Here is a 27,554-nt window from a genome sequence, read left to right as displayed (position 1 = left end):
GGGAGGGAGGAAGGAAGGAAGGAAGGAAGGAAGGAAGGAAGGAAGGAAGGAAGGAAGGAAGGAAGGAAGGAAGGAAGAAAAAGAAAAAGTGCCAATTTGGGTCATCCTTCCCACAGGTAAAGCATCTTCGGCTTGGGGATTTCCCAGTTGTAGCATTCCTCCAGAACTTGTGCAAAACCCTGTCCCCTAAGGGGATACAGCAGCAGAGATCCCACTTCTTCTTGGTCTCCCCACATTCACAGCCCCATGAGGGGCCAAGTCAGAATGAAGCCACCCAGCTGCCTTGATCCCCAATGTCCCCAACAAGACCATGATAATTTACCAGTGCCCCACTGCTCAGCAGAATCACAAAGATAATAAAGCTCTCAAACCAGCTGTGTTTCACTATTTGGTAGCAGGTTTTCCGCAGGTTCCACCAAATGATCCAGGGGGACTTCCTCTTGTCCATAGTACAGCATGGAGAACAGTAATCCAGGCCTGCAAGGAATTAGCATCACTATCATTAGTGTCTATAATACATGTGCATTAATAGCCCAACTCTTCACCCCTCCTTGTACACACCATGTGACTTTGAAAATCCTCCAACTAAAGAGGTGGAGTCTTTTTCCAACCCCTTGAATCTGGGCTCAGCCATGTGACAACATTTGGCCAACAGAGCAGAAAAGGAGTCATAATGTGCCAGTTCTGACTCAGTGAGAAATTCAACAAAGATATAGCACTATAGGAAATATAAAAAAGAACCAATCAGAAATGAAGAATACAATAACTAAAATGAAAAATGCACTGGAGGAAATTAACAGATTAGAGGATGCAGAAGAATGAAATCAGTGATCCGGAAGACAGGGGAGTGGAAATCACCCAATCAGAACAGCAAAAAGAAGAATTTTTTTAAATGTGAAGAGTTTAAGGGATCCCTGAGACAACATCAAGCATACTAACATTAGCATTACAGGGGCCTCAGAAGGAGAAAAGGGACAAAAGACTTATTTGAAGAAATAATGGCTGAAAACTTCCCTAACCTGGGGAAGGAAACAGACATCCAAGTTCGGAGATTGGGAACACAGAGGTTCCCAAACAAGATGAACCCAAAGAGATCCATGCCAAGATACATTATAATTAAAATGTCAAAAAATTAAAGATAAAGAGAGACTCTTAAAAGCAGCAAGAGAAAAAGAACTAGCTTTACACAAGAGAACCTCCATAAGACTGTCAGATGATTTTTCAGCAGAAACTTTACAGAGCAAAGGGAATGGCACAATAGATTCAAATTTTTGACATTTTAATTATAATGTGTCTTGGTGTGGATTGTATTATTATTGTATTATTCAATTCTTTCCTACATTTTCTAAGTCTTCGTTGAAGTTCTTACTGGGATGAAGTTCATTTTCCTCCCTAGTTTGGTCAGAATTCTTATGATCATCTCTTTGAATTCTTTATTAGGTCAATTACTTACCTCTGTTTCTTTAGGGTTTTTCCTGGGGTTTTATTTTGCTCTTTCATTTGGAATACATTTCTCTATCTCCTCATTATGACTTTCAGTTTTTGTTTCTATGAACTAGGTTAAACAGCTACCTATCTTGGTCTCGAAGGAGTGGACTCGTGTGTGAGTATCCTGTGTAGATGGCTTGCACCTGGCAGCTTTAGCAGGGCAACTGGGGCTGGAGCTTGCCAGGGGCAATCTCTGGGGAGCACTCCTCCTAAGTCCACCCAGGCGGGGCAGCTGGGGTTAGAGAGGGCTTGGGCTGGAGTCAGTCCCTGGGGAGTGCTGAGGCCAAGGCTGTCTTGGTGGGGTAGCTAGAGCTGGAGTGAGTGAGGGCTAGGGCGAGTTCTAGGGGTAACTCAAACAAAGGTGCTCTCTGGTGCCTCTGACCCCACAGAGGGCTCCAGTACTTCCCTGCTCATTTGGGAGAAGCTCTAGGGTTAGTACATGGGTTTCCTTCCAGTATAGTCTAGATGCCCTTTAAACTGCTGTTTTCTTGCTGCATCCCAAGGTAGGTGAGTCTGTGCTCTGGCCCCGTAGCCATATTCCTTCCTACTGTAGGTCACTAAGTTGGGGTGGGATTCCCATGGATACCATGTCTCCGTCTTTCCTACCTGTTTCTATGTGGTCTTTCTACGTGCCGTAGCTGTTCAATCAACCCTCAGGTCTTTTTCAGGAGGAACTGCTCTATAAGTAGGTGTACAGTTGGTGTGTCCATGGAAGGAGGTGAGCTCAGGGACTTCCTACGCCACTATCTTGGACCCTTGCTCCCAGAGAAAAATCTTGAGAGATGAGTTGAGGGCCTGGCAAGGGCTCTAGTCAACCCCAGACTTATGGTCAAGTTCTCTTGGTCTATGACCTCTAGTACATCCTGACAATTGATGTACTGGGAACTCTACCAAGTGGCAAAAATACTGGCCCAGTGGGCTTTCTGGGAAAGTTTTCTAGATTTTCTGCCCTGGTACTTGGGCTGTACAAGTTGACCCCACCTAAATCAAGAATTTCCTGAGGGCTTCCCTGGTGGCGCAGTGGTTGAGAGTCCGCCTGCCGATGCAGGGGACACAGGTCCGTGCCCCGGTCCGGGAAGATCCCACATGCCGCGAAGCGTCTAGGCCCGTGAGCCATGGCCGCTGAGCCTGCGCGTCCGGAGCCTGTGCTCCACAACGAGAGAGGCCACAACAGTGAGAGGCCCGTGTGCCGCAAAAAAAAAAAAAAATAATAATTTCCTGAAATGGTCCCAAGAATCCAGGGAAGACGCTTCACTTTTGTCTCCAGTAGAAGCAGAAAGAAGGCATCTATCAAAACCATAGATCTTCAAAAAATAACAGAATCCCATCCAAAAATTCCATGAACTGAATGTAGGAATACTGCCACTTACCTTTGGGCAAACATCTCTCTGGTTCCTTTTTGGGAACCATTTCAAGTACCCGCCTAAAGGGATCCTGTGGACCAGTGGTGCTACATTCTGAGAGCACACTCGTAGCATCAGACTTCTGTACATCAGAACAAAGAAAGGGGGAATCACTTTCCAACACCCTCTGTCACCATGGTTAATACCTAATACCTTATTTTATGACTTTTTATGCATGAAATTAGCTAGGCAAAGGTATGAGGGGTGTCTAGAAAGTATACCTCTTGTTGCGTTCTTTCCTAAATGTTCTGACCAGCCCTGACTTCAGGAAAGAATTCTCTAACTGCTCTCGCTTGGTTGATGAAAGATAAGGCACATGAAGACACAGTGCCTCAACCTCTTCCTCCCTCCAAATCTTACCTGATCTGCTGACTAACCCCAAATATGGAAGCCAGGTGATGAGAAGGATGCTACTTTACTGAGACTGAAACTGTCAGCTACCTCAACTCCCAGAATAATAGGCCTAGAACAGTGTTTCTCGTTGATTTTACCCTCCAGTAGACATTTTGTCAATGTCATTGATTTTACCCTTTAGGAGACATTTTGTCAATGTCTAAAGACATTTTTTATTTTTAAATGGGGGGATGCTATGGGCATCTAGTGGGTAGAGGCCAGAGTACTGCTGAACACCCTACAATACACAGAATAGTCCACATAACACAGAATTATCCTGTCCCAAATGTCATAGTGGAGAGGTTGAGAAACCCTGGCCTAGACCTTTGCTTAAGATCTAATTCTGGCAGTTTGCCTTGCACTAATCTTGATATTTTTCCACAGCGGCTATCTCGGAGAAGGTGTATGGATGAGCCATGTTTCTTCTGGGAACACCCTGGGAAAATTACCTTTCGGGGATTCTGTACCGACAGATAAGGATCACCTTCAGAGAATATGTCCATTTCCACAATCTGAGCTCCTGGACTGGTGGGCTCCTTGGTCTTCTGATGGAGTTCACTGGCCTGACACTGAGAAACCCCAAGTAGAATTAATATTCCTCCTGGACATCTCACTTGAGATGAAACAAGTTTGAATTCTATTTGGTTTTCTGTTTGTCATGAAAATTATTACATTATTAACATTTTTCGCTTTACTTTTGAAAACTGATCCTGGAAAAAGTCAACATAAAATAATTCTGGAACACTACTATAGGAAACAGATAACAAAACTTACTCATAAGTAATGTAATCAAAACAATATGGTTTGGATACAAAATTCACCAAATAATTAAGAGGTGAAACTTACTGTAGCCTTTCAATTCAATGGCAAAATAATAAATTGTTTAATAAATGGTACTGGCATAATTAGTTATGCCTGAAAAAATATTACAATGTCAGAATACAGTAAAAATTAAAATCCATAATCATTTGATATTCTGATGTAAAAATAGATGTATAAAAATATTAGAAGAATAACTTGGAAAATAATATTTTACTCTGTGGGGTACAGAGGGTTGGCTTAGCAAAATAGGTAACTGAAAGACATAAAGAAAATATGAAAATATATCACAACATAAAAATAAAAACTAAATTTTGTCTTATGACCTGCAGCTAAATCCAAGAAGGATATATGCAAAGTCACACCTTAAGTGAAGGTTTCATCCTAAAATCTATGTGAGGGTTCCTGTGAATCTGACACTGTAAGGTCATGATTTAAGAACACTTTTCCCCTTTGAACATATACACACAATAAACAGGTACACATTATCTATGGACCAGACACAGAACAAAAATATAAAGTAATAACAATTTAAAGCATGTAGCAGGTAATGGTGAATAAAAGTGCCCCGTGTGAGGAAGGGAACCACAGTTATGTCCAAAGCTTGAAACTATGGGCTGGGTTGAAGTTCTTGCACTTAAGAGAGAAAGTCAAAAGAAGCTGTGGTTTTGTGACCACCTAGAGGGGTGGGATAGGGAGGGTGGGAGAGAGGGAGACGCAAGAGGGAAGAGATACGGGGATATATGTATATGTATAGCTGATTCACTTTGTTATAAAGCAGAAACTAACACACCATTGTAAAGTAATTATACTCCAATAAAGATGTTAAAAATAAATAAATAAATAAAAGAAGCTGTGGCCAATGCTTGGGATTACAATTATACAAAGCTGCAAACCTAGAGAGGAAGGAGGAAGCACAGCCTCAGAAACAAGACCCGGGCAAAGGGAGCCACTGGTTCAGTGACTGGATCTGCAAAATGCCTAGTATCACTATTAGAGAAGAATCCCAAGTTGGCAATACAAGACTTAGTTCTGAAATGGATCCTCTAGGAGGGTCGATTAAAGATACCACAGAACTCAGACTGCAAAGAGGGGGACAGATCCTCCCACAAAGATGAGTTTTCAAATTCACACTCCAAAATGTATGAGGAGACAAACATAAAACCAGTATCCCTCAAAAATTAGCTACAGGGAGGTGAATTTATTTGAGAAAAAAGTGAAATTAGTATAGTAATCTGAAAGCATCATTAAAATTAACAAGTTTAGAATTTAATTTAAAAAAGATATACAGAATTTCGCTTCCTGGATAGTAAAGTAAGAAGCTCTGCAGACATGCTCCACAGGAAAATTAACATAAGTGGTGGAAAATATTCGTAAAAAATCATTTAAGTTTCTGGAAATTTTCCTAAGGGCATACAGCAAATGAAGAAATATTTACTAAAAAAACTACACATTTCAGTAATAACAGCAGGAGTCTATGTCACTTGAGCCATGATCTGCTCTCTTCCTTCCCACCCCCAGCTCAGTTTGACAGAAGCTCCACTCTAGGCAGATGTGACCAAGAAGATGGGGCTCCCTTTACCCTCAGCTCCCAATCAAGAGATATGTATCTCACCAGAAGGTGCAGGTTACCAACTTTTCTCATCTCCTCCAACTCTGAGTTGAAGAGGCTAAATTTCTGGTGAATGTGGCCAAGAAGTTGGATTTCCTTTTTCAATTCAGTTTCTACTCATAGGACACAGACTCTATTCCAGGTTCAAAAGTTTGAGAATACTGGGGCCCTGATCACCCTTACTCCAGCTAGTTTGCAGGGCAGAGGTTCCATGAAGGAAGAGGGAGGCTGAGAGATGAGAGACTACTGCCCCTCTGAGTACCAGGGGTAGCGGCTATGGCTAAGTGATCCTTCCCAGGGTGGTAGGCAATACATAAGAAACAAAATCTCCTTTTGTGCTATTCACTTCACCTTCCACACTCCCTTTCTCACCTTTCAGCCAATTCAAACTCTATACTTCTTCTTTTAGGGCTAAACCAAAGGCACTTGATTCCCCTGTTGCCCCAGCCCACTCTGATCGTGTTCCCCTCTGAACTCCTCTGACACCACCCACCTGTGCCACATGTGCAGGACCATGATCAGAACCAGCCCCGGATGTGCAGCTGCCACATTTTATACCCTTATCATCTCCACATAGTGCTCAGAACAGGGCAGGCAACCAGTGCCCTATGGCAACTCTAGCTTTGTACAACCTCTAAGTCTACATGTGAACCTTCATACCTGTTTTCCAGCCTCAGGTTGTGTGATAGGCTGTGCCTTATCTTCACGAGGGGATTCAGCATCATCTTCTTCCTCTGCTAGTGGGGCCAACCAAGTCCGATCATGCCCGACACTCAAGGTCTTTGGTGCGGAAGTCAGTACACCAAACTCCTCCCAGGTCTCTGGGCCCTGTCTCATCTCTGTGACCAGGCGAATGACACCTTTGCTCTCTGCCTCAGGGCCTTCTGTCACCTCTTTTTCCTTTGGTAAATGTTGTCTCCTGCACCACTTTGTACAAAAATGCTCAAGAGTATATATGACAAAACAAAACGCCCGGCAGAACCGGTCCAGGGCTAACTGGACTTTGGTTTTCCTGACCTCTCCTTCCAAGTGTCCATCTCTCTCCTCATTGCTGAAGGAATTGAGCAGCAAGGCAATGAAGAGGTTGAGTACCTGGGAAGGGGCAAAGGGAGGGGGGACATAAGGAGAATGAAAAATTTAGCAAAGGAAAGAACACAGTAGGTTTCCACAACAACTTTTCCCCAAGACCCAAAACAAAATCAAATGAGAGTTCTATGTCCTTCTGCCTCCCAAGAAAGTTCATCTGTAAAATAAATAAAAGGAGAGAAGATTGACGAAGTAATAGGGACATCAAGATAAGACCAAAGAAAAACTGAAGTTAAAGGGTGCAGACAGACATATCCAGTCTGTCTGTGTGTAAGCAGCACGTATTGTAGACCCTGGCCAGGGTAAGGCTGAATGGCGAAACCATGTGGCAAAATCAAAAGTGGATATTCCTTGGGGATCAGCCAGAATCATGAGGTTGGACTTTTTCTGGAATTGCCCACAGGGATATGGGTCTGATGTCTAAGACTGCTGTGCTAGGAGGTCCTCTCCTGTCTGCACAATTTGAGAGATGGTATACTTGTGCAGGCTTTTTTTAATCTCTTTTGTTTGTGGCTCTCGCCAGCTCAAACATATACAGCTCTCTGGGAGAAGTGTCTTGTGGGTGTTAACGGGTCTAGTCACTCTTCCTCAGCTTCACCAGGAGAATTCCCAGGTCCGAATATTTGCTCAAGCTCTCCTCTATTTGCTAAGTCCTCTTTGCCTCTTAAGTGCCCTTCTCAAGTACTGTGTCTCCCACAAAGCCTTTCTTAGTGCTCCCTTCCCACTCCCTTGGGTGATACCCTGCCCTTCTGATCTTTCATATCTCTTACTGTCTATCAACATCACTTATTAGGTATTTAGGAGAGTTAATTTTATTTCTATGTGGATTGTTAATTATATTTGCATGATAGCCCCAACTCAGTTCTGAAGAACTTATGCTCAGGTATCCCTGTCTGTCTCCTGTCTCTTCATACCCTCACTGGTGTACACCTAATTAGCCTCTCCATAAATAGCCATGTTTCCAGCTGCAAGTACAGACTCAGGGCAGCTTACACAGTAAGAAAATGTCACATGACAAGATATTTGAAACGTTTTAAACAGGGGACCAATTATGACCCGACAATAGGTTTGTCCCACCTTCCCTCTATCTTCCTCAGTGCTTACTTTGTCTTAGTTTAGTTCTTCTCATGGTTGTATAGTGTTTGCAGTTCTACCAAGAGTCACGGTCATAAAAGGTCCAGAGGAAGAAAAAGGACTACTTTTTTTCCCTCATCCCTCCTTCCTCCTCCTCCTCCTCTTCCTTCTCCTCCTTCTTCTTCTTTTAAACAACAAGAAACCTTCCTCAGTGGACATCTCTTTACATCTATTGAACAAATTAAGTCAAAAACCCCTACCTCGGCCAATCAATGGTGATCTGAATAACCACCTGGAATAGGATAGACATTGGGACATCTTTATGAGCACTACGTGACAAGGTTTTCTTTCATGCTTACCGTACTGTCTTCAAACAAAATTCAAATGCAGATTTTAAAATATTATATAACATTACATTTATAATACTATACTTAGAGTAACAATTTTCACTAGTGAAGTGTTACAAAAGAAGCCAATGCATTTGTTTAGTCCATGTATTTAATACAATGACAACAACAACAAAACTAAGACACTCACCACGAGTTTTCCTATCACCATGATCAACAGAAACACAATAATGCACAGTGCTTGGTTAGCTTCTTGCATACATTCCCACATGTTTTCGATCCATTCCCCACAGAGGATGCGGAATACCACCAGAAAGGAGTGGTAGAAATCCCCCATGTGCCAGCGTCGTAAACATGGGACTGCAGGGTCATGGGACTTTGAATTACTCTTTATGCAATTGAATTTAGAGCCAAAAAGCTGCATGCCAACTACTGAGAAAATAAAGACCACAATGGCCAAGACCACAGTCAGGTTTCCAAGGGCTCCAACGGAATGGCCAATTATCTTAAGCAGTGTGTTTAAAGTTGGCCAGGATTTGGCTAACTTGAAGACCCTCAGCTGTAAAAACAGACAATAAACAAAAATGGAAGAAAAGCCAGTTAAGAACAAATTCCATCTGCTCAGCTATAATTTAAATGGCATGTTCCCAAACCACAGCATTTATAACTTTCAAAAATCTTTTCAAAGCCAGATCCATCCTAAACATGGTCACCAACTCCATGTCCCAATCTAATATTCACCTGTATCTACTTTTTGTTTTAAAAATGGAATATTTTGGTCTAAGATTTTAAATGATAAAGACTTTGGGATCATGATGGTGGAATTGAGCATACATGTTTATTAAATATAATGAATGTATTGGAACCCTATATAATATACCAAGGGTCAAAAACTTTGGCCCCAGGGCCAAATCCATCCCATTGCCTGCTTTTATATGGCCTAAGAGGTAAGAATGTTTTTTACATCTTTAAATGGTTGGAAATAATTTTTTTAAATATTTCATTACACATGAAAATTGCATGAAGTTCAAATTTCCATGTCCATAAATAAAGTTTTATTGGAACACAGCCACACACATGCGTTCTCTACTGTCTACAGCTACTTTTGTACTACGATAGCAAAGCTGACTGGTTTCGACAGAAACCATATGGCCTGTAAGGCTGAAAATATTTACCGTCTGGCCTTTTACAGATAAAGTTTGCTAACTCCTGTATTATATATTTGAGGTCACAAGTTTGAATCTAAACTTCATAAGGATGACAAGAGTAACATGATGTTTTGTACCTAGGAGAGAAAAGGCAATCAGCCAGTCAAGACACACTCTCTTTTTCCACGAGAAATTTTCTCCATGGAAACTTACAGACCTTATAGGAGACAATAACCCTAGAAAAAACACAGCAACTAGTTTCATAGATTACTTCTTATATTAACTTTCAATGTAAACCACTGGTTTCACTCCAAAGTACAATCCTGTTAAGTGTCAACTATTTGGGGGGTGGGGAGATACTGCAGATCAGTAAATCTTATATCACAAGAGAAGGACCACAACTGTCTACTTAGAGGGGAGCTGAGGGCATCTCAGGGAGAAACTGTGGTTCTGTTCTTATCCACAGGCAATGCCACAGAGCTCCTTGCCTCATAGCATGGCTGTAATAAGCCTAAACAATAGTAAAGCAAATGTAATTTTGCTCACCCAAGCACCAATAAAACTTTAGGGAGCAGCCTAATAACGCCTGACTTTAAGCAGTGTGATTTTCTAACATATGCCAAGTATAAAATGTATGCTTAAGTAACTGAATCAAATGTCTTATTCTACAGGCTTAGAAATCCTATCCATGCCAAAAAAAAAGTAAATCTCTGAAAGGGGACAAGAGGTCACCTTTTGTGGTTTCCCTATTACCCTCCCACATGTGATTTCTCTGTGATTTCTGTCCATACCTCTTGTGGGGTCTGTCACACTCCACTTTACCTCATGGTCATTTCTGGGCCTGTCTTGTATTTTCCCTAGACTGCAAACTCCTTGTAGGCAGTGTTTTCCTCACCTTTGAACCTTCCCTCATGTACATATCAGGTGCTTGGCAAAGGTTGCCAGGATGCCTCCAACGGTTCGTGAATGGAGGGCAAAGACTACAGAAAAGGAATGTGGTACTGGCAGCAATGAGGAGGGACCCTGTGAGATAACACCTGCAGGCAGCACCTGACCCCCGTCCTGGGCTCTGTAGTCTACACCCACTTGGTGAGCCCAGCTGTGAGGATGCCTGGCTCAGAGCTCTGTGGGGGAAGAGATCATTGGAGGGGTTGTACACGAAGCAAGGAGCAGAGTCCTGATACCAGGAGACACAATTTTGCATCTGGTTGCCTGAAGGATCATCTTGTGGAGGGAGACGGAGGAAAGTAGGGGTTCACCTGAGAGAAGACGCCTTGGGACTCACAAAGGTATTAAAGACCTGGGTGGGAGGAGGAGTGCAGTTTTGGTTCTCAGGTTATGGTAAGATGGTAAAGTTTAATCCAAACTAGCTACTGAACTCACTCAAGACTCTTCAACCCTGTCAGATAAGTTATTCAGTATAGGGCTTCCCTGGTGGAGCAGTGGATAAGACTCTGCGCTCCCAATGCAGGGGGCCCAGGTTCGATCCCTGGTCAGGGAACTAGATCCCACATACATGCCACAACTAAGAGTTCAAATGCCACAACTAAGGAGCCTGCCTGCTGCAACTAAGGAGCCCGTCTGCCACAACTAAGACCCGGTGCAACCAAATAAATAAATAAAGAGCTGGTTAAATTGGATTATCATCCTGACAGCCCCTTAAAAAAAAAAAGAAGGAAAGAAAGTGCCTTACCACTCTTAAGGAACGAAGTGATATACAACTTTGTTTTCCTGGACACATACTATTTATTATCACCTCTGCAAAACTCAGAAGAGCAACAATGCTGTCAAAAATGTTCCAGCCTCGACGAAAGTAGTGGTAGGGATCCAGCGCAATGATTTTTAGGCACATTTCAGCCATGAAAATGCCAGTGAAAACCTACAGCGAGACAAAGAAAAATGAGAAAAGGAAGCTACCTCTTCTTGGAGATACACTTTTAAGAATGGTCCAATGGAATTACAGAGGTTACAAAGAACTAAAATGTATTTTCATGCTTGATACAATATGCCCTGCAATCCACACACACAAAAAAAAACGTTTACCACTGTAGTATGAACCTCACTCTACCTTTGCCCCTCTCTCTGCCCCCCTCCATGGCCTCCACTCCAGTGTCACCAAGCTAAGAGACATCAGGATGGAGAATAAATATTATTTTCCATTCTGTTAAAAAATAAAGCAAAATTGACTTCTTGGTAGATGGCAGAGTAATAGGAAGTGTCAAGCAATTCCTCCTCTGAATTCTCTTTAAGATACTCATAACTCCGAAGTGGGGGGAGTACACAACAGCTCTGAAAACTAAAGATAAATATCGTTCATAAACCAGAATGCAGGTGGAGTTCACCTAACCATTCAATCTCAACACCTTGATCAGAAAAAAAAAAAAAAAAATTAAAAGGGCCCAGAGCAGAGAACTGAAAAATACTACCAGGCACAGAAAAATGTCTTTGAGCAACCTGATATAGAGGATAAACCCTAGATTGGTTATGGTTGAAAGGAAGATTAGCGAGTTAGAATATAATCCTAAAGACTCACTAGAATGCAGGGTGGTGCATCATTCCAGAACAAAATATCAAAGAATTAAAAGGAGGGGCAAGAGCTTAAAAAGCACTAAACTATGTCTTTTCTGAGGGGAAAATAACTCTCTGTCTTTAACAATTAGATAATACAGGCTTAAGAAATTTGCAAAATGTAGCCTAGTAGCCAAATTCAAAACTAAATCTATCTTCTATTCTTTGCAGAAGATAAAGCAAAGCACTCCTTCACAGCAAATAGCACTTTCTCTATCACACACACACATTAAATAGAAATGAGAAAAACAATAGTAAGAAAATAATACAGTAAAATGAAAAGGGTTAAAGTCTTTTAAAATGTCCTTTTTGTTGTTGTTGTTGTTGTTTTGTTTTGTTTTGTTTTTTGCGGTTCGCGGGCCTCTCACTGTTGTGGCCTCTCCCACTGCGGAGCACAGGCTCCGGACGCGCAGGCTCAGTGGCCATGGCTCACGGGCCCAGCCGCTCTGCAGCATGTGGGATCTTCCCGGACTGGGGCACGAACCCGTGTCCCCTGCATCGGCAGGCGGACTCTCAACCACTGCACCACCAGTGAAGCCCCTAAAATGTCCGTATTAACAGGGGTCCCCAACCTCCGGGCCGCAGACCAGTACCTGTCTGTGGCCTGTTAGGAACCAGGCAGGAGGTGAGCGGCAGGCGAGCGAGCGAAGCTTCATCTACCGCTCCCCATCGCTCGCACTACCACCTGAACCATCTCTCCGCTCCACAGTCCGTGGAAAACCTGTCTTCCACGAAACCGGTCCCTGGTGCCAAAAAGGTTGGGGACCGCTGGGGCTTCCCTGGTGGCACAGTGGTTGAGAATCTGCCTGCTAATGCAGGGAACACGGGTTCGAGCCCTGGTCTGGGAGGATCCCACATGCCGCAGAGCAACGAGGCCCGTGAGCCACAACTGCTGAGCCTGCACGTCTGGAGCCTGTGCTCCGCAACAAGAGAGGCCGCGATAGTGAGAGGCCCGTGCATTGCGATGAAGAGTGGCCCCTGCTTGCCACAACTAGAGAAAGCCCTCGCACAGAAACGAAGACCCAACACAGCAAAAATAAATTAACTAATTAATAAACTCCTATCTCCAACATCTTAAAAAAAAAAAAAAAAAGTTGGGGACCGCTGTGTTATAAGACTCTCCTCTTTAGTTCTGGAAACAGCAAAAACAACCCCTAAATGATTAAATTTCCTTACTAAAAAGTACAACGTGATCTATTTTTATAAATAATTCAATGACTTACTATTTATAAAATACATCCCTAAGATAAAATGACACAAGTTAAAATAAAAGGATAGGCATAAATAAACACAGAATAGGCAAATAAAAAGAAATCAAGGGTGGCAAAGAAAAATCAAAGTTTATACCTATCTTCTCCCTTTAAACATTGCTGCCTATTCCTGCCCAGTGCCATAACCAGCGCCTAAAAGCAGGCAGTGTTGCGCATTCCAGTTAATTGTGCTGGACTGATCTCCATGCCCTTTTGACCCACTCTTCCTCCTCCTGTCTCCTTCAGGCTTTAGGTGTCTGAGCCCAACAGCGTCCCTAGATGCTTTGGGACCATTGGTTTTGCAATCCAATTCAATTGCTAGTTATGACTTCTTGGGAGCTCAATGTACTCGCTTGATTCAAGCAATTCTGAAGCCTAGAGAGTCCATTTCTAAGTCTAGTCCACAGAACTCCACAGGCCAGCTTAATCCTGGTCCATCCATCAGACAGGAGAGGTCTGAATGTGTTCTTTCAAGCTCAGGGCTCCAAGGCCTCCCTGCACCACCATCACGAGGGCACAAGAGGTGAGGTGGCTGACCCTTTTTTTGCATGTCTAGGGAATGGGGCACATGGAATAGATGCACAGGCTACATAACCAGCTCTGCATGTTTCTCTTCAATTTTCAGGATCCAGGGTCCAGCTGCTGCCTGTGTTCTCAGACACCAACAATGTCCCTGTGTTCCTTTTGCCTCTGGAGAGAGTGAAGAAGAATGTCACTTAATTTGCCAGCTTCCAACTGTAAAATGCAACTTCACCTCAGCACCCAGGATACCTGGTCAGTGGGAAATGTGAGAGGCGGGCTTTGGCTATTTCCCACAGTTGGACCAGCAGATGAAGTGATGGACAGACCACCTTTGCAACTGAGAAGCCCTGTCCAAGGGGATGACTCTGGGTTCTTTGAGTATTCTCTGGAATTTATCCAATAACTCCATCTACCAGGAGATGCTGAAAGATGGGTCCTGCTAACTCTGTCGAGGTAGGGACTGTGGCCCTGAGGGCACAGCATTCTGCCTCCAAGTGAAACTAAACCGTCGGGCCATTCTGGGACACCTCAACAGGAGAGAGCTAAACACCCTGGCCTGGAGCCCAGAAGATGCCAGCCTGTTAGAAGGTATTGTGTGTGTTAGCTTTTTTGTGCAACATGGAATCTAATCTGACCTATGCACACCCACAGGGCACTTCTTCCCAAAGGCGGTATGGGAAAAGGAACTTAAATGCAGACTGTCTGTAAGGAGATCCACCTGCTCTTATACTGCAGTTCCCTACTCTTCCTGCATGGGATGCGGAACCAAGGGTAACAGGCACCTGTCTACAGTTCTACACCATCCTAAACCTGATGCATGGAAGCAGCTCTGTGGACCAACTCCTGATTCAATACGTACTGTGGGTTCTTGTCAAAGTAAAAAAAAGGAAAATTGAAAAATACCTACATACATACATACTGCCTGGAAATACTCTGCAATGCTAAAAATGATCATCTTTGCTACTAAGACCATAGGAAATGAGTTTGTTCTTTGTATTTCCCTCCTTTGTATTGTTACTTATTTTTAAAATTTAAAAAAACATACATTGCTTTTTAAATTAGAAAACTAACATAAAACTGTAAGAAGAAAAGGCTAGACATTCTGGTAAGATTTTTAGCTAATTAACTCATTAGTAAATTAGGGTAGAACGTTCACTAGGTACTTACTTATTATTTCTGATATTTGGGAAACTAATTTTCCCTTGGGCCTTCTGCAGGAGCTATGAATTAAAGTGAACAGTTCTTGAAAAATCTGCTCCCCTATCTTAATGTTCCCAATTTAACTGAGAGTAGCTTCATCCAATAACAAACACACTGAAGCAAGCTCAAGTCCGGAACCCCACACCCACCCCACCCCACAAGCCTCTCACACCTACTCCTAGGAAAGAACCTCCTACAGCTTCCATGCTCTGACTCACCTTTCCAGGGAAAATAACACTTAGTAATGGCAGTCACACTGTTTTGTGACAAATGATGTCATCAATATCACTGGGGACCATGGTACTCATTACCATGGATCTCTGGATGTGGTTAATGTTTTCTTGATTATCCAAAATAGTTGACCGTTTAAGATGTCTCCTTGCTTCTGTTTTACCACTGAATGACCCTTTAGTCATCCATTAGATGACTAAAGAAACACCTCAACGTACTAGAGGGCGAACAGGGGCCCATGGAAAATTACTGAAATGGGTAAAAATAAAATCCTAACGGTCACCTTTTCCCTCTACTCCACCTAAGAGGACCAAAGATCTACGTTAGGTTAGGCCACTCACAAAATGTTTAGACTTTGAAAGAGTTATAATTCAAAGTTTGAAATATGTTTTATATTTTAAAAAGCCTAGAGTTACCAAATTCCCTGTGTACAACATGTTCTCAAAACTCTGGTCCATTTTGTAATGCTCCATGGCCAAGAAGAGAGTGTTGATTATGATGCAGATGGTGATGGCCAGCTCAGTAAAGGGGTCAGTCATCATGGTTCTCAGGGCCTTCTTAATGCACAGCCACCGGGGGCTACAGTCCCACACGAGGTATTTGGATGCCAGGTTTTCCCCACATGGGAGGCAAGGTTCCTGTGATTTTTCTTGTTCTGGAGAAGGAGAATTGAAAGAGCACTTGAGGAGTTAGGTCTGAGCCAGTCTGGCTGTTCTTTGCCTGGGTGCATTCCTTCCTCCCTCTTCCCTAGCATCTCCTGTGCTACAAAATGATCAGTCAAGAAGGGTACTGACGCATAGCTAGGAAGGTTTCCCACACTCAGCTTCCATGTGGTATAGTCAAGCACTTCAAGTCTTTATACTTATATTGAGAATCTGGGAGCAGGGCCACACTGTGGGAGATACAGATGGGGAAGTCAACACTGACTGGCTATGAACCCATGAGAGAGAAAGACACAAGCCCAAGTTATGTTCACTCAAGGAAGACCATGGTGACGGCTGTACCAGAGCACAGGAAGCTACCAGGGCTCAGGGGAAGGGGAGATATTCAGGCAGGGGCATCTATAAGCACTGAAACAAAAGGCATGCTATCAGTTGGTTGAATTCAGGCCAGAAAGCAGCTGCACCCTGATTTCCACACAATTTCAAGGCCTCATGAGATGATGCAATAGGCTCAAAAGTGCTAAGAACCCATTTGATCCCATTCTTGCTGGGACTTGAGTCCTGCCCTTGAACACGAACCCCTCAGTTTGGTCCCTGTTGCCTCCTGTTAATCAGGTCCATCAGATGGTTCCAGCCTGCATACGCAAGTCTTCTTCTATTATTCATGTCAGATCCCTATTCTAACTTCAATGACAACTGTAACCTCCTGGAAACTTCTATGTCTTCTCTTCTTTGGCTGGCTATCATTGTCACTGAAACTTCCTGTGACTGCCTGGCCTGAACGGGAAGTCCCGTTGGTGTGCTTGGTCCCACCACTACCCAAGTGGCAGCTCAGGGTGGGCCCAAAAGGAAGGCCTGCTTCTTCCAAGCCATTTTGCTCACATGCTCCAAAGAAGCATGGGGAGTCACTCTGCAGGAAGTACAGTGGGTTGCAAAGGGCTTCTGGGGGGCTGGAGAGAGGGAGAAGGGAAGGGCATCCTTGAAATTAGGCTCCCCCTTGGTCTTGGAACAGAACTTACCGTGCATGGTGATGGTGAGGATGCTCACAGCGCTCAGCGCTCTCTGCCTTTGGAAGGGGTCTCTGTGCTCATCACAGTGGTCCACTGACAGATTCTGGGACAGTTGTTTGGTTTGTTCAAGTAGGTGTGGCTATAAGAGAAGGCATAGTGGACTGTCTAAGGGAAGGGGCGACCTCTCCTCAAAACTTGACAAACTGGTTCAATGCCACATGCAGCGAAGATGCTCAACTCACTTCAACTTCATGGCATGCCAAAGGTGCAGTTTTCTTAATTCACATTTAATAGATAAGAGAAATATGATTTGAACATTCATATTTCTTATGTATGCCCATTTCTAGAGTCTAAAGTTGTCCCTACAGAAACATTTCTTTCTCTGTGTTTTATTCATTGTCAACAAAGAGCAAAAATTATTTTACGAAAACGAATGCGCAATGGTTCAGGGTATGAAAACAATAAAAAATGCGATTTAGAAACAATGTTTGCGAGGGGCAGAAGTGGTGTATAAATTTAGAAAGGTGGATTGAGGCCACATAGTGAAGTGCCTTGAGTGGCTGCCTAAATAGATTTTGAAATAGTCAGTAACTAAAAAGAACAGTCAAAATAAATATCACAAAATCCATATACTAAACTTCAAGCACTCAGGCTATGTCTAAGAGCTTATTGATTCTCACCTTATCTACAACTCTAAAGTATCTAGAGATTAAAGGACATAAACCTTCAGCTATCCAGAAAACTCAGGTATCCGTAATTACTTATTCCCCCAAAGTTCTGACCAACCACGGCCCCAGAGGGAACTATCCCTTTCTGAAAAGCTATTCTAAAGGAAGCCTGTAGTCTTTCTATAGCTATTTCCTATTCTAGCTAAAGGGAAAAGACACTTTATGTTAGGTGTCTGGGTCTTTGTCTATTGCTTTGTGAAATGAGGAAAAACTTGCAAAATATTAAAAAATATATGCAGTCTCTTGAATATGCTGTGATCTGATAGCAAAGAAGCCTCTAAATCATGAGATCTTGCCCTGTCACTCCATCAGAGAACTGCTCAGAGCAGTGGGTGAGGTCCGTGCATCTACTTCTACAAAGGCCCTTGAACTCCTTTTCCCCACCCCGGGCTCAAGCACACACACCCACCTCCTGCCTGCTTCATCCTCCCCCTACCTCAGTAAAGAGGCTCTAGCCATTATTCCCTGGCCTGTATCACCAACATCTTCCTCTCTTTTGACTTCTCTTCTCCAGAATTAAAACATGTTCAAACATCCCCCACCTTAAATGATAAGAATAAGCTTTCTTTTTCTACAGTACATCCTCCCATAGCTTCTTTTCTGCATATCCTGCTGCCTACTCAATAGCCTGACTTGAATGCCCCATAGGCACCTCAAAATTGGCACATGCAAAACTTAGCTTGCTATCTTCCCCGCCCCCAGAACATGCTCTTTGCCCATCTCAGCAGATTACCCACCAACAAGTCGGCTACCCAAGCCATAAACCCCACCTTCTACATCTAGTCAATTGCCAAATCCTTGCCTCTGCAGATCACTGTAACCTGTTCATCTCTCTTTATCCTCACTGCCCTAACCATAGTTTGAGCCATTGTCACCTCTTACTTGGATCACTGCAACAACTTCTTAATTGGCTGCCTCCAGTCTCGCACTCCTCCAATCCCCTCTCTTCAATGCATCCAGGATTTCCACAATGTAAATCTAGTCATATCACTCTTCTGCTTAAAACCTTTCCATACTGCTTACCACTTGCTCTCAGTGTAAAGAATGAACTCCTTAGCTTGGCTTCAAGGCCTTTTATTATGGTCCATATCTTACCACTAAAGCCTCTTGCCACCCCCCCAACCTCATCTCACACACACACACGCGTGCGCACACACACTTGCACATTTTCTACTGGGTCATGTTCTGCTCTCCTTTGTTTCCAGGCCTATGCGTGTGCTGTTCTCTCTATGTGTAGTGCTTCATTCTTCCTTTTACCCGGTTAATTCATCATTTCAGCTTACACACTGCTTCCTCTGGGAACTCTTTTCTGATCCACTGCTCTTTTCCTAGCCCCCACCAAGTCTGGGGTTGGTTGGCTGAAGCAGACACTATTGTTGGCCCCATCCATATGTCCTCAGGCTTCCTTTGGCAACCCAAACACTTTTGCCCTAACACATAGCACGTCAGAAATACAGAAAAATTATTGTTTCCTGACCACAGAAGTCTTGAACCAATGATGGACCAAAGCTGATGTATAAATACTCTAGTGCCCTCACTCCAGGGAGATTAAACTGGCTTAATAATGCACATTAATTGGCCACCTTCTCTTCCATGTATCACTTCTCCCCTCCCCTCTTAGTGCTTCCTGAGATCACTTCCCAAATAATCTACTTGCACTCTAACGTCTCAGGGTTTGCCTTGCAGGGAACAAACATTGCCCCTAAGACGATGCTCCTGCTCTGCTCTCCCTCAGTGATCATCATGTCGGTCATCACACTGAACAGTAACTGCCTCTTTGTCAGTGTGCCTTCATCATTACTTGCCTGTGTTATATATCCCACGTATCCCCAGTGCCTACCCCAGTGCCAAATAAACACTGTCAACATTTTAAATAGACATCTGTAAATAAATGGATAATTGAATAGACACATGGATGCAGGGAAGTATGTGCAAATGGATGAATGGATAAATGATTGAGTGAATGAATGAGTCCTTTCAATTAGATTGACAACTTGGCCTGTCCCCCTGAAGAGTGCTAAAGTATCATCAATCCCTTGGCCCAAACTTGCCTTTTTTGAAGAATCTTCATCAGAATCTAATCCTGGAACCTGGTCTTTCCCAGACTTTCTCAAAAAGAAGGATTTTCTTTTCTTATTACCAAATAGCTTTCTCTTCTTCAGGGAAAAAGATGATGCTTCAAGGGAATTAAGTGAACTTCTGTCAATACCCATGGCAACCAGAGCCTTAGAGAGTGAAAAAAAGCAATTAATGAACAGATCACACTCCCCACAGAACACTGTAAATGACTTCGACCTCAGTAAGCATTCTCTCCTCTCTTCTGGTAGCACTGGACCATTTTGATTGCTCATTGTCCAACTGTATTATGCTAGCTTTGTCATTGTTTATGCGGGGAACATGTCCTGTTTGTCCACGAGATTGCAGCCCTCGAAGGCAGGGTTAACTCTTAGATACCTCTGTGTCACTAACCCTTAGCACAGTGCCCTGTATGTGCTAAGCATTCAGTAAATGTTTGCGCTTAACGCTGCAGACATCAAGCACTTAAGATGGGCTTCCTCCTGACAAATCTCTGTGGAGGATGAGAAAAAGCATAAAACATGGCCCTGCTCTGAAATCTTAGAATCGAATCTTAGAATCTTAGAGCTGAAAAAATGTAAAGATGTCACGGAAACAATAAGAATGGTCTGTAAATATAACAAGGATTATAAGAAAGGATCATGACTGTCATCTCTACAGCCACCATGATTGATTTTCCAAACTCTCGCAAGCAAAGTCCCTGGACACAAACATCTCCAGCTTCCCACAAGAAAGCCTGGAGCAGAGCCTTAATTTACATACACATACATTTTATCCTCTAGCCAGCAATTTGGGATCTATCTTTGAAGGCTCAGGTTTCAGAAGGTCAAAGATCATCAAAACCAAGGGTTCCCTTACTCAAGAGCCCTGCACCTGGACATCTTAGTGGGAGACTGTAGCAGAGCCAGCTGCAAAGGGCTTAAAAATTCTCAGAAAAGCACCAGTTAGGAAAGCACTGAGACTAGGCCTTATACAGAAACCTTGAGTGTCAGACCCCACAGCCTCTGGGGTCCTCCCAAGCAGATCCCACTGTCTCACACCACGTGCCCCTACCTCCTTCTCCTCCTTTAACAGCTGCTGGGCTTCCTGGAACATCTTCTCCTTGGCTTCTGTCTCAGCAGCTACATTCTTGTTCTGTTCCTCGTAAGCCATGGTGACAACAGCCAGGGTTAAGTTAATCAAGTAGAAAGAGCCCAGGAAGATGACCACCACAAAGAAGAAGACTGAGTAGAGCCCTGAGGTGCGCAAAGTCTGCAAGGGACACAGCACATGCTGGCGTCTGAATCCTTCCTCCGCAGAGGGGTGACTTGACCTCGAGTGGAGATTACACTGTAGCAATTGGTCTCTCCCCAGCCCTGGTTGGCTCAGCTATCTGCAGCATCATCTACTGCCTCCCCCATCACCTAGAGCTCCTGATGCCCTATCTCTCAGCAAGGAAATGCCATCTGTACATTCACACAGAAGTCAGAGTGACTTTACTGTGACTTTCTCAAGGGTATTTGCATTTTTTAAATTAAAAAGGCAAGAGAGAGAGCAATGCTGCATGAAAGCTGAAGCACCAGTGGTGGAACTTCAGTCAGTGGGGAATCTGGAGAGGGGTGATATTTCTAGGAAGAGGAGTTTTTTTGTACTCTTCTTCCAAATGTCACATTTATAGTCTCTTTTTTTTGATGTTTCTAATAGAATTTCTAAAACACAATTTAACAGTACAACTGTTAAGGATAAAAAATAGATGACAAAGGTGAAGGAGAGATGGTAGGTTATAAATAAATGATGAAGAGATAGATAAGTGATGGAAAGGGAGAGAGGAGGCAAGGAGGCAGAGGGGCAGGGAAGAGAGGGGGAGAGAGAGAGAGGGAAATAAAGAGAGAGAATGAATAAATAGATAACCTGTTGATAAAGCTTCTCCCAGGAATCTTGGGTCATAAGCCGGAACACAGCAAGAAAAGACCAGCCAAAGCTGTCAAAATTCGTGTAATTATAGTCAGGATTTTTATTGGTATGTTTGCATTCAAATTGTTCAGAACAAGCCCTAGATATTGGAAACAAAGGAACAGAGAAAGAATTACATACCCTGCATCCCACCTCCCCTCGACACCCTGCCCAGGGCACTGATTCTTCCAAGAACCATGGGCTCACACTCAAAAGTCCTAGGTGAAGAGAATATTTATAGAGTTGGCCATCCTCCACCTTCCAAGCCTCCCATTCTATATCTAAACATGGGCACTCATAGACTTTTCTCAAATGGATTGATTAAGAAGTTCATACCGGCAGTTTTTCATTGAAAAATTAAGTGCAGTGACATAGTGAACACTTTACAGTAAAAAAAGGATATACAATGAATACGATGTCTCCCTCTCTCCCCACTCAGCCCCACTTCCTAGAGGCACAGTTTAACAGTTACTTTAGTAAATTTCCAGAAGTCCTCTATGAATATAAAAGCACATATTATCAATATACATTTTCTATAATATATGGATGGGAGCATTCTTTGAACACTCTCTTGCACTTTGCTTTTTTCATGGAATGGTATTGATTGGAGGTCTTTTCCACCAGCATACAAGGAAATATCTCATTTCTTTTCATGTCCTACAGTTCTGGGATTTATATAAGTGCTTTGCTAATGCTAAATATTTAGATATCAATTGTTATCAGTCCTCTATTCTTACAAACATTTGGGTTTTACTTTAAAAACAGTAGATATCTTGCATATAGGTCTTTGTCCACATCACCAAAAACACATCATTGAGTGCATCTATCGAATATACTATGAGTATGTACTTTCTTAATTTGTAATAAACATAGTATTTTTATCAAAGTAACACATGCATGTGGTTTAAAAAAAGTCACATGGCACCAAAAGGCTTGTAATGAAAACCATTCCATCATTCTTCATCTGTCATTTATACACCCCAAATTCAACAACTTCTAGCTCTTTTAGGTCTGTTATCTCTAAATATAGTGCTTTTACTGGGAGAAGATCAAGGTGGCAGAGTAGGAGGATGCTGAGCTCACCTCCCCCAATGAATACACCAAAAATACATCTACATGGGACTTCCCTGGTAGCGCAGTGGTTAAGAATCAGCCTGCCAATGCAGGGGACACGGGTTCGAACCCTGGTCCAGGAAGATCCCACATGCCATGGAGCAACTAAGCCCATGCGCCACAACTACTGAGCCTGCGCTCTAGAGCCCGTGAGCCACAACTACTGAGCCTGAGTGCCACAACTACTGAAGCCCACACGCCTAGAGCCCATGCTCCACAACAAGGGAAGCCACTGAAATGAGAAGCCCATGCACCACAACTAGAGAAAGCCTGCGCACAGCAACAAAGACCCAATGCAGCCAGAAATAAACAAATAAATAAATTTATATTAAAAAATACATCTACATGTGGAGCAATTCCCAATGAAAACAAACTGGACACAAGACTGTAAAGAAAGATCCACAGAGTCAGAAAGGAAGGAAGGAGAAGCAATCAGGTTGGGACTCCCTAGTTAGGGGCACAGAAGAGAGGGATATCATGGGCTTGGAGATCCTCCCTGGGGAGTGAGGGGTTTGAATCACATATTGGGCACCCCAGCCCTGGGGTCCAACACCAGGAAGACAAGTTCCCTTAGCTGGTTTGAAAACCAGTGGGACTTACAGCAGGGCTGTAACAAACTGAGACTCTGCTCATGAAGAACATATGCACACGTTTGCTTAATCTCAGGAATAAGGTGGATGCCCACTCTCACCACTTCTATTTAACATAGCATTGGAAGTCTTAGCCACAGCAATCAGCCAACAAAAAAAACCAACAAAAGTCATCCAAATTGGAAGGGAAGAAGTAAAACTATCACTATTTGCAAATGACATGATACTATAGATAGAAAACTAAAGTCTCCATCAAAAAAACTATTTGAGCTAATAAATGCATTCAGTAAAATTTCAGGATACAAGATTAATATTCAGAAATCTGTTGCTTTTTATATACTAATAATAAACTATCAGAAAGAGAAAGCAAGAAGACAATCCCATTTAAAATTACATTCAAAAGAATAAAATACCTAGGAATAAACTTAACCAAGGAGGTAAAAGACCTATACTCTGAAAACTATAAAACACTGATGAAGGAAACTGAAAATTATATAAAGAAATGGAAAGATATACTGTGTTCATGAATTGGAAGAATTAATGTTGTTAAAATGTCCATCCTACCGCAAAGCAATCTGCAGATTTAATGCAATCCCTATCAAAATAACCATGACATTTTTCATAGAACTAGAACAAATAATCCTAAAATTTATATGGAACCACAAAAGACCCTGAAGAGCAAAAGCAATCTTGAGAAAAAAGAACAAAGCTGGGAATATCATGTTCCCTGACTTCAGACTACACTACAAAGCTACAGTAACCAAAACAGCATGGTATTGGCACAAAAATAGACACAGATCAATGGAATAGAATACAGAGCTCAGAAATAAACTCACGTACTTATGGTCAATTAATCTACAATAAAGGAGGAAAGAATATACAATGGGAAAAGGACAGTCTCTTCAATAAATGTGATGGGAAAACTGGACAGCTACATGGAAAAGAATGAAATTAAAACATTTTCTCAAACCATATACAAAATTAAACTCAAAACAGATTAAAGACCTAAATGTAAGACCGGAAACCATAAAACTCCTAGAAGAAAACATAGGCAGAACACTCTTTGACATAAATCATAGCAATATTTTTTTGATCTTTCTTCTAAGGCATAGGAAGCAAAAGCAAAAATAAGCAAACTAATTAATCTTAAAAAGTTTTGCACAGCAAAGGAAATCACTGACAAAATGAAAAGACAACCTACTAGATGAGTGAAAATATTTGCAAATGATATGACCGATAAGGGGTTAATATCCAAAATATATAAACAGCTCACACAACTCTATCAAAAAAAACAAACAACCTGATTAAAAAATGGCAGAAGACCTGAATAGACATTTTTCAAAGAAGACATACAGATGGCTAACGGGCACATGGAAAGATGCAGAACAATGCTGTTAGAGAAATGCAAATCAAAACCACAATGAGATACGACCTCAAACCTGTCAGAATGGCTACGATCAAAAAGTCTACAAATAACAAATGTTGGCAGGAATGTGGAGAAAAAGGAAGACTCGTACACTGTTGGTGGGAATGTAAATTAGTGCAGCCACTGTGGAAAACAATATGGGGTTCCTCAAAAAATTAAAAATAGGGCTTCCCTGGTGGCGCAGTGGTTGAGAGTCCGCCTGCCAATGCAGGGGACACAGGTTCATGCCCCGGTCTGGGAAGATCCCACATGCCGCAGAGCAGCTGGGCCCGTGAGACATGGCCGCTGAGCCTGCGCGTCTGGAGTGCTCCACAACAGGAGAGGCCACAACAGTGAGAGGCCCGCGTATCACACACAAAAAAATAGAATTACCATATGATCCAGCAATTCCACTGCTGGGTATATAGCTGAAGAAAATGAAAACACTATTCAAAAAGATACATGCACCCTAATGTTCATAGAAGCATTATTAACAATAGCCAAGATATGGATGCAACCAAAGTGTCCACCAACAGATGAATGGATAAAAAAGATGTGGTATAAAAAAGAATGAAATAATGTCATTTGCAGCAACATGGATGGACCTAGAGATTATCATACTAAGTGAAATAAGTCAGACAGAGTAAGACAAATATCGTATGATATCACTTATGTGGAATCTAAAAAAATGATACAAATGAACTTACTTACAAAACAGAAACAGACTCACAGACTTAGAAAACAAACATGGCTACCAAAGGGGAAAAGGTGGGGGGGAGGGATAAGTTAGGAGGTTGGGATTCACATTACCGTACATAAAATAGATATTCAAAAAGGACCTACTGTAGAGCACAGGGAACTATACTCAATACTCTTTAATAACCTATATGGGAAAAGAAACTGAAAAAGATTAGATGTATGAATATGTATAACTAAATCACTTTGCTTTACACCTGAAACTAACACAACATTGTGAATAAACTATACTCCTATATAAAAAATAGAAAAGATGTGGTGTATATACATACAATGGAATATTACTCAGCCATAAAAAAGAATGAAATTTTGCCATTTGCAACAGTGTGGATGGACCTAGAGGGTGTTATGCTAAGTGAAATAAGTCAAACAGAGAAAGACATATACTGAATGTTATCACTTATGCATGGAATCTAAAAAATGAAACAAATGAATATAACAAAACAGAAACAGAATTAAATATATAGAGAATAAACTTGTGGTTTCCAGTAGGGAAGGGGGGAGGGGCAAAATAGAGGTAGGGGATTAAGAGGTACAAACTACTATGTATAAAATAAATAGGGGACTTCCCTGGTGGCACAGTGGTTGAGAGTCCGCCTGCCGATGCAGTGGATGCGGGTTCGTGCCCCGGTCCGGGAGGATCCCACGTGCCGCGGAGCGGCTGGGCCCGTGAGCCATGGCCGCTGAGCCTGCGCGTCTGGAGCCTGTGCTCCGCAACGGGAGAGGCCACAACAGTGAGAGGCCCGCGTACCACAAAAAATAATAATAAATAAATAAATAAATAAATAAATAGGCTACAAGGATATATTACACATCACAGGAATATAGCCAATATTTTACAATAACTTTAGAGTATAATTTATGAAAATACTGAATCACCATATTGTACACCTGAAACTAATATGATATTGAGATTCAACTATACTATAATTTTTTAAAATGCTTATCCTGGTATTTGATTTATCAGTTTTAGTCTTTGTTGACTAGCTTTCTGCTGTGGTAGATAAGGGTTTTCCAGCATCCCACCCTACCTCACCACTACTTATATCACTCTTCATGGAAAATATCATGGCCTGTGTCATTGGGTCTCCTGCGTCAGATACATTTTTTCTTGGCTCTTTTGTATTGCTCTTTCTAAGTTTTACTCCCTCATTTTTCTGGACCAAACCTCAAGTAGCTTTTTAGGAAGACTGGGTGATCTTTGCACATATGGGTATATCTTTACTCTGCCTTCACAGTAGAGTTACAGTTTGACCAGAAATAGAATTTGGGGTTGAACATAGTTTTTCTTCAGAAACATAAAATCACCGCTCAGCTATTAACTCTATGTTGTTGTTGAGGATTCTGATACTGTTCCTTTGTGGGTAACCTTCTTCTCTTTGGTTTTCAGATCTTTTTCCCCAAAGGTTCTGAAATGCCATGATAATGCACCTGACATGGTCCTTTTTCATTCATTGTGTTGGCTACTTTATGGGCCACTGAGGTATTTGCATCTTTAATCCCAGGGAAATTCTCTGTATTATCTTTGCTAATTTCCTCCCTTTTGCTTTTTCTGTGCTCCATTTCTGGAATTCCTACTTAGTCAAAAGCTGAAACTTCTGGATTGATATTTATTCTCATATTTTCTGTCTCTTTCATTGCTTTATCTTTTAATTCTATATTGATTTTTTCTATTCTCCCCTTTGCACTTCTCACCACTATCCTACACGTGCATTTGCACAGACATATACATGCCAACACCCCTCTTCAATCCACAAGTCTTGTTCTTTCTGTCTCCTAAACGTCTTTGGGATTTATCCATCCATTTCTCTTCATCTCCACTGAACAGCTTCGTGACTGTCATCTGTATTAACATAGCCTCCTAAGTGGCTGCTTCATCTACTCTATCCATCCATTCTCCATGTAGCAGACATAAGTGAGTTTTAAAAGTATCTAATCTGATCAGGTCTTGTTTCCTTTGTGATTGAGGTCAAAATCCTCAGCAGTGATGGGCTACCAGGTCCTGCATGGTTGGCTCCTGTCTCCTGTCCCTCTGCCTAACAAGCTTCTGGGCTTCTTACTATCCCCGCATGTCCTCATGTCCTGAGGCTTTCATCCTTGCTATTTGTACCATCAGGAATCGTTTGCTCTATCTTCTCATC

At 42.3% G+C, this 27,554-nt stretch overlaps 1 protein-coding gene across 2 annotated transcripts in view; it reads right to left on the bottom strand.

The window, feature by feature from the left end:
* Positions 1–27,554, bottom strand: part of SCN11A (sodium voltage-gated channel alpha subunit 11) — a 134,096-nt gene that overhangs the window by 34,359 nt on the left and 72,183 nt on the right. The window contains exons 11-21 of one of the 2 annotated variants that reach the window (XM_089919152.1): positions 21,508–21,649; positions 20,671–20,868; positions 19,593–19,766; positions 16,823–16,952; positions 15,558–15,796; positions 11,064–11,249; positions 8,413–8,781; positions 6,376–6,807; positions 3,734–3,853; positions 2,859–2,973; positions 323–477 (exon numbers count right to left, since the gene is read on the bottom strand). In XM_089919152.1, coding sequence (XP_089775278.1) covers positions 323–477; positions 2,859–2,973; positions 3,734–3,853; positions 6,376–6,807; positions 8,413–8,781; positions 11,064–11,249; positions 15,558–15,796; positions 16,823–16,952; positions 19,593–19,766; positions 20,671–20,868; positions 21,508–21,649 — 2,260 coding nt within the window. The remainder of the gene's footprint in view (positions 1–322; positions 478–2,858; positions 2,974–3,733; positions 3,854–6,375; positions 6,808–8,412; positions 8,782–11,063; positions 11,250–15,557; positions 15,797–16,822; positions 16,953–19,592; positions 19,767–20,670; positions 20,869–21,507; positions 21,650–27,554) is intronic. The other variant, XM_089919151.1, reaches the window with a different exon arrangement.

The sequence above is a fragment of the Delphinapterus leucas genome, chromosome 10 (genome assembly GCF_059928025.1).
Source record: "Delphinapterus leucas isolate spDelLeu-1000000601 "Yukka" chromosome 10, BTC_Dleu_Yukka2, whole genome shotgun sequence".
In the NCBI taxonomy this organism is placed as follows: domain Eukaryota; kingdom Metazoa; phylum Chordata; class Mammalia; order Artiodactyla; family Monodontidae; genus Delphinapterus; species Delphinapterus leucas.
This window is presented reverse-complemented; position numbering and strand designations above follow the sequence as displayed.